The 8,022-nt window shown below is 47.9% G+C and overlaps 1 protein-coding gene across 1 annotated transcript in view; it reads right to left on the bottom strand.

Moving 5' to 3' along the window:
- Positions 1 to 4,136: 4,136 nt before the first annotated feature.
- plxna2 (plexin A2) overlaps positions 4,137 to 8,022 on the bottom strand; it is a gene marked incomplete at its 3' end in the record, with an annotated part of 183,766 nt that continues 179,880 nt past the window's right edge. The window contains 5 exon segments of the mRNA XM_079741140.1: positions 4,137 to 4,232; positions 5,867 to 6,017; positions 6,441 to 6,653; positions 7,450 to 7,619; positions 7,881 to 8,022. The exon segment at positions 7,881 to 8,022 is cut by the window's right edge and continues 49 nt beyond it. Of these exon segments, the coding sequence (XP_079597266.1) occupies positions 4,137 to 4,232; positions 5,867 to 6,017; positions 6,441 to 6,653; positions 7,450 to 7,619; positions 7,881 to 8,022 (772 nt within the window).

Genomic DNA, 8,022 nt, shown 5'->3' with positions numbered 1-8,022 from the left:
AACACTCTGGCTGGCAAAAATAAATTCTGCGTGGCAGAAATAGTAAACATAAACCTTTTATTTTTTCAAACCTTTGTCTTCACTGGATGTTATAATCCCAGATCATAAAGGCGGACAGCATGAACATTTTAAGTATGCAAAAACTTTGCATTCACAAGAACATATAACTAAATGTAAACTGCGTTCAGCTGTGGTTTAAGAGAAACAATATGAAATGGTGGAATGGAATAGCAGAGCAAACAAAATAACACATTATTATGGTAGAAAAACGGCAATCAAAAACGACACACATGGTGTCCACGCAAAAAAACAAAAATAACTCACAAACGCATCTCATCCTGTTTGAGAGTCTGAGAACCGGGCAAATCAACGTGGGTAACAGAGGGGTCAGAAGTCATGCATCTGACCCCAGAGGAAGAAAAACAAAAGGCATCAAGGTCCAGTTCAAACTATAAAAAGGATAATCATTAACAACGAGCATTACTGGTGCGTAGCAATGTGAGGTATGAGGACACAGCTGTCTTTGTTAAAACTGGGAAGACACTTTTGTCGAAAGGAAGAAGTCATGTTTGTATGTGCATATGTGTCTCTGATGGGGGGGGGGGGGGGGGGGGGGGGGGGAAGGGGCATCACTCTCGCAATCCTGCCTTGCTCTCTCATCTGCTGCCCTCTACTGGCTCGACACCGTCAAAGACAGCACGTCAATCACAGCCATACATTCGACTTTGTTGGCTGCTAGTTTGATGTTTTTCCCCTTCTTCTCTTCCCCTCACCGCTTCACCTCTATCTCCTGATCACATCGCGCACAACCAACCGCCTCGGATCAAAGAGCAGCTTCAAAGAGATGAGCAGGAGGCTACAACTAAAAGGGCTCCTCTCTTTCTCCCTCCCTCTCCCCCCTTTCTCCCCCTCTGCCTCCCCTCTCTGAAAGCAGCTCAGACAGGACGAGTGCTGAGTGAGGCATTGTCCTGCGTGGGCCAGGACGGACAGACAGACGGACTTCCCTTCTTCTTCTGACATCTATCATGCTCAGAACGCTGGCGTTGGGCCGGGGGCTTTGCCATCTCCCACACTAAGCTCAGACAGTCCAGTGCGGGGGAAAGAGTTCACGGTTCGAGAGTGGGTTAAGAAACACAGGTTGGGTGGAGGTGGAGATTTCTAAGGCCACGGAGAAATGGAGAAGCACCTTTCACCCCTCTGCTTTTGTTGGACATGCTTTTAGTACGTGTGTGTGGTGTCAGCACCGTGGATACGACCTGCTTCCAGCAACTTCGTTTGGCAAGACAAGCAAACTGATAACGTTGTCAAAATCACATCGCCAGAGTTTAGATGGGCGTCTACAGTTTATGGCCGTCCAGCTATGAGGTTGGAGAGTTGGTTACCTCTTACCTGGAGGCTGTTTGGTTTTCAAAGTAAGCTTTTTTAATCGTCAACCACATGCCGAAGCTTTTTATTTTATTTTTTAGATGTCCTCTTTAAGACTTCGTCACCATTAGAACAAAACAAATCAAAGAAACTTCAGACTTCTGCAGTCCCGCATATTTCACTGAGGGGAACGCGTACCTTTCACAAGTTTCTCTACGTGCATCTCATCTGTTGTGGTTATGCCAGTTCCCACCTTCACACTCTCCCCCTCTCTCAGCGTTCGAGGGCTTTGCTCCCTCTGTAAAGCATAAACCGATTTTGACACATAAGTAAATAATTTAAAAGCAACAGGGTATTTTGGCACTTTCGTCCGATGAGGCCCACAAAGGTATTTTCTCATCCTTGTTGTCTGTGCGAAAGACATTTTGCAGTGGCTTGGGGAGAAACGTCTGTACACAAGCGTCTCCTCGGGATAACGAAGGAGACAGCATGACTCATTGGCACTTTAAAACAAAAGCCAAAGATGGATTCTTCAAAAGAAAAGCAACAACTTTGAATGCGTGATACTGTGCATGCAAAAATACACCTGTACTTAACTAGGTTCCCCCTGGAGAAATACAAACAGTGATTATACGATGGAGGGTTAGGGTCTGCAGCCAGCAGTGGTGGTGTTGCATTGGGGACACCAGCCTTTTGCTCGGTCGTTTCCTCGGTGTACATCGCAGACAACCCCCACGACACACCATGTTACAGGCTGGACTATATGACACCAGCACAGAGCTTGGATAATAAGTGGTGTGCTGTCGTAAAGGGCAGAGGGCCAGGGAAAGCAAAGATGCACGTGTTTATTCGACTAATTACTGAAACGTCTCATAAGCAGCCAGCTCAGCCTAACGCAGCGTTCACACTGCATCCGTCCGTTGACGGCTCCCATTGACTTTGCATGGGGCGCTCTCGAAATGCATTGTCCGTCCGTTCTGTCGGCTTCGTTGCCTGCGTCAAACTGTTGAAAAATGTTCAACTTGTCTGACATGGACGGATCCGTCGGCCAATCAGATCGCATCCCCAATACATCAGACACGCCCTCTGTCATCCGTCAACGGACGTGTACAGTGTGAACGCGGCGTAACACAGTTTTGTGTTGTTTGCTAAGTAGGGACGGACGGATGGATACACATGAGGGAAACATTTCTACATTCACATACATGGTAGCCTGGGACCCAGGCGACTCCGCCAGCCCATGTTTGATTTGCCCTGGTCTGGCCCCCCTCCCGTTCAGACAGATCTCCAGCTGACCTGGCCTGGCTTCGGCCAATCATAACCTTTATCTTACACGGAGAGGGTTTGATACGAATACCGTAGAGAGAAGGGTCGATGGGGGACTTTCCATCGGCCCTGTTCCACTCCGCTCTCACGACGCTATTAAACAAACGGATGGAATATTTTCTCTAAAAGAACATACACTGCACTTAAAGCTTTTGTTGAGAAGAAAGATGTGTTTGCCATATTATCGCTCTGCGCTACGTCACACGTTGCTTTGCTCTGATTGGTTGAAGGTCTATCCAATTGTGTCCAGAGGCCTTTTGGTCCCCGCCTGTTGATAATGCCCCGAGGAAATCAAAAACGAACTGAGAGGTTCCAGACTGATGGCTACGTACATCATGTTTGCCACTCGTACGCACACACATTGTCGGACTGCTAAGTAGAGAGCCAAGGATGGACGTCTTTGGCTCGTCATCGTAGTCACCATCATAATCCTCTTCTTCATCCTCTTCATCATACTCTTCAGCACACAAAAGCAAGCGAGCTGAACGTTGACCTGAAGAGGAGGCTTTCCAAAGGAAGTGATACCATGACGATGGATGCAGTGATTTCCTGTACAGCATCATGTGAATAAAGAGCAGACGTATTCTTTAATATTTTGTTTCATGTGAAACGTCTCTTCTGTTCCCACATGAAGGATGAAGGAAGGGGGGGTGGGGGGGGGGGGGGGGGGGTTAGTCGGCATGCCTCCAAACACCAGCAACATCTTTAAAGTCTTTCGGGACCCTGTGACGATTTCTTTTTAAGCAAACGATAAGATTTAAATGTGCGTGTAGAAAAATAAAATTTTAAAATAATAACAAGAACTCAGGAAGAAGCAATATCTCTGCCGTGGAACGTGACACGCAACTTGTTTTGCGGATTTCTTTTTGTCTGCGGTTCACAGGAAGATTTGAGCTTCTGTCGAAGCAGAGTACGTCGTCTGATCTCTCCTTTCCTTCTCGCAGTCTTTCATTTCCGTCACCTTCAAACCGCCTTTTCCTCGCACCACATATTCAACATCCTCCTGTTAAACCAAAGTCAACAACAAGAAAAAGAAAATGAAAACAACCGAAAGACGAGGAGCTCTGTGGCGGCCTGTGTGCGTGTTCAGAGCCCAGGTCCGGCCCTCATGACATCACTCGCTCCTGGACCAATGAAATTCTCTGTCTTTTGGTCCCCCAAGCAGAAGTCTGTGGGAGCTGGAGTCGCCACGTCATGAGGATAAAACAGGCAACCAATCAAACACGAAACCAAACAAAACAGTTGCAATGTGTGCATTCCTTCTGTTCTGTGAATAAATAGGTCCCAGGCGCTCGGCCTTTGGTTTCTGGCTCCGTGACAACCAGAGGCAAGCAACGGCCGACGGACCCATCCCGTGGTCCGATAAAAGTGGAGGCCCCGCCCCTTCCCATTCGTTCGTTTCTCTATTGGTTCGTGGTCTCCTCCTCCTACTGCTTCATTGGTTCTCAGCTGTCCTTGGACATGGCGGCGATGAGCTGCCCCACCTTGGAGGCCAGCCTCTGTTTCCTGGCCTGCTCGTCCTGCTCCAGCGCTGCGGTGATCTGCAGGGAGAAGGTTCAGACGTCCAATGAACAAGAGTCCTCAGAAATCACCACTTTGTACATCCTGAAGTGAGCCATTTAAACAATGTGTAAAATGTTAAGAAATTAAACAAAGGTTAAATGGATATTTCCTTTGAAGGTGGCAGTGGGTGTTATTATTTCGTTATTCCTTTATATAAAAATAAAGAAAAGATCTTGGAAATCAGATTTCATCAAAGGCTGACGGCTCCGCGTATGACAATCCTGTGTAATAATCGTTCCCCGTCTCGTTCGTGACATCGCCTCTCTGGATAAATGTGGCGTTTGTCAAGGCTGCTTCAAAGGGGTTTGAGACGGGGTCTCTCTGTGTGCCCGTGTCAGCTGTCTGCCGTGTCAAACCCCATCTGTGTCATAGCAACGCAAGCTTGCACGGTCCCTCCTTTAATGTCGGCATCAAACAACATGAAAAATAATAAAATAAATACCGAAGGGGAGCCTTGTCTTTATCATTACCTACCAAAATGTCATTAGCTTCTCCGCAATGTCACCCCATATACCGTGTTCAACGTTTAATGCGCTTTGATCATCACTTTCTGAGCCATTCATCCGTCTGCTTTTACTTCACTTTTTAAGTCGTGCTAAATCTTTCTGATCAATTAGATTAAATCCCAGAGATCGATCCTAACATTTAAAATTCCCATCCATCCTCGAAACCCGATCCATGAAGTCAACATCATCATCAATTTTAAATAATTAATTAAAAACCAACATTGATCCAAACATTCAAATTCCAATCCTATGATAGCTGGGATACTTAACAAAGCATCAGGCCTCAAAGCCGGGGACATTTAGCAGACTAATGCAGTTTACACTCTCTTCGGAGAGGAGGTGAAGAGATAAGAGGGCGTCAAACTCCCAGGGCCGGCGGCGGCGGCGGAACACAACCCAGAACCTTCTGAGGGAACTTTCATGTGTTTGGCGGCGGTCCCGTCACAGACAGCGCCGCCCACCAGACGCCCACCTGGCCCTCCTGGGGAGCCCCTCTCATGACACTTAGATAGTGTCTCTACATCATCTCCTCCACCTCTTCATCATCACACCTCACACTGATCTATTATTAATCTGAAGCCCAGCGTGCAGGTGCATCTCAGTCCACTGTCTCTCACATCTTCTGTCTGCCCCCCCCACACACAGACACTTCAGTCTATTGTTACATCTTAACAGTAACTTAGAAGAAGAGTAACATACAGAACATGAATGTGACAATTTTGTGTTTGTGTGAGTAGGTAAGTAAAAGTGTGTGTGTGTGTGTGAGTGTTCACATGTGTGTGGGGTGCGTGTGTCTGGCCTAGCAAAGGCTAGGCCAGAGAGAGCAGAGACAGGTGGTGTGTGAGTCAAAATAGGACAACGCTTCCTTGTATCTGTGAGTGTGCGTGGATGGATACGAGTGCATGTGTGTGTGTGGGTATGTATGTGTGTTTGTGGATTCATAACAGTGCTTGTATGTCATTTGGTGTGTGTGTTTGTGGATGTATACGAGTGTGTGTCTGTGTGTGTTTGTGTGTATGTGTTTGTGGATGCATACCAGTGGGTGTGTGTGTGGGTGTGCACCACAGTGTGCGTATGTGTGTGTGAGTGCATCGGGCCCCGCCCACCTCTTCGCTGTACTTGCTGATGTAGGAGTAGATCTCGTTGAGGGCGCTGAGCATGTTGAACTCGTTGGAGTGCAGCCGGGCCTGCTCTGCTAGGTAGGCGTTCATGTCCTGGTCGCTGATGGCGGGCAGGCGGTTGATGTCCGCGTAGTACCTGGGGCGGGGACGGACGGACGGACAGATACTTGAGTACACGGCCCAGGGAGACTGAGCTGCTGAGCCTCCCCTCTTTAAGAGCCCAATCCTGCATCCATGGCCCGTTTTATATTCTTACGTGGCGGCATTAACAATGTATTGCATTCCCCCCCGCTATTAGTCATTTGAAAGAAGCGCTTTCCCAGAATCTAATTAGGGAGTAAGTCTAAGGGGAGTTGTAAATCACTTCCCCCAGAGCGGAGGGGAGTCATCGGGGAGGGGACTCACGTAGCAAAGGGAAGAATTTAAAAGAAGAGTTAAAAAGAAGAATCTTGTATTTTCGCCTAAAGAAGGAAATAGCGAAAGGACATGCTCAGGCCCCCAGCGGCCCACATCGCCGGCCCGGGGGGGGGTTGGGTGTGTGCTGTGGGGCGCTGCGTACCTCTCCACCCAGCTCTTGTAGTTGGGGATGTCCTTGGCGTACAGCAGCTTGTTGGACGGGGAGTCCTTGCCCAGCCGGTGCTCGGAGGTGGAGCAGGAGTCCATGAAGGTCTGGGCCACCACCGAGAGACAGGCGTCCGTGATGCTGCTCTTGTGGATGTCGAACACGAACTGGGGGTTCTTGATCACATTCACCCAGAACCGCAGGGGAAGGCTGCAACAGAGCAAGAGTTCAACCTCCGTGTGTCTGTGAGTGTGCGCGGACGTACACGTGTGTGTATGTGTAAGGAAGGGTTAGAAGGGTACTGCCGAGATATCTGTTGAATGTTGAAAAATACTCAAAACTAAATAAAAAAACCTGTCTAATGAGGGGTGAGGGTGTAAGACCCTCCATAGACCTCCACCCTAAGGACCTGCACTTGAATGAACTTCAGATGGGTGGGGCAGGATAACAGTGTGGGCGGGTGTGCCTGCGTAGCGGCACACAGTAGTAAGGGTGGGACAACATATCGATACGGCGATATATCGTTGCCCTTCTTCGTGCGATACAAGAATCTATACACTGGTGCCAAATATAGATATAACATTTTTCAATATTTTTTTTCTATTTATTTTTAAGAATGTATTTAGCATTTTTATGCCATATTCCTGAAGAAGTAGACAGAAAAAATCACCCAAAATATTGATATTTTAATTGATAAAAAAGTGCAGTCTAAAGAGATTTCCCTGCTCCTCGAGGTGGCGCTCAACACATGAATGAAGTTTCCTTAATTTTTTTACGTTTTCATCACGAGTCACTGAAAAACCATGAATTAAGACCGAAATCCAGCACAATACACTTGTATTCATGGTTAGACATATATCGTGATGGATCGCTATAGGATTGCATAACAATATAATGATTACTGCGGAATCGCTGTATGGCGATAATATTTGTGTCGCGGGCCATGTATTTGGTATTGCATAGTGAGGTACCCTGTGATCCCCCCCCACCTGGTGTGACCCCTCACCAATTGCTCTTCCAGGTGTGCCGGACGTCCGTGTCGTGGATGCCGTGCTTGTCGGCCTGCTCGTCCAGGAAGTCGAACATGTACTTGATGGCGAGTGGCAGGGCGCTGCCACGGTGCACCGTGCTGAACAGCGTCTCGAACAGGTCGTCCACGAACTTCTGCAGCGTACCCTGGAGGGGGCACATACACACACATGTTTCAACACGCGTTTTTACAATAAAGTGTGTCTTATATCTGACGAATTAGCAATTTGTATCATCCGGCATAATCTCTGATCCACATAATTGTGGAAAAGTATGTTCAATGCGGTATCTTGGTAGCCCATATGGGACCTATTATGTGGCCGAATATGTGCCCGTATATGGACACTGTTTTGCGACACACTATTGCTATATTCAATACACTTTACAAAACAGTTGTTGGGGGTGTACCTTGGTGGCCAGCAGCCTGGTCAGGTAGATCTCAGAGACCATCTTGCTCCCGCGGTCGCCCTCCTTCTGGTCCCCGTGCTCGTGGTTCTTCACCAGGTGCCACACCTTCACCCCGCTCTCCAGGTCGGGGGTGATCATGGGG

This window comes from Pollachius pollachius (genome assembly GCF_949987615.1).
Source record: "Pollachius pollachius genome assembly, chromosome: 8".
Taxonomy (NCBI): domain Eukaryota; kingdom Metazoa; phylum Chordata; class Actinopteri; order Gadiformes; family Gadidae; genus Pollachius; species Pollachius pollachius.
Note: the sequence above shows the minus strand (reverse complement) of the source record. Positions and strands in the feature narration are given on the sequence as shown.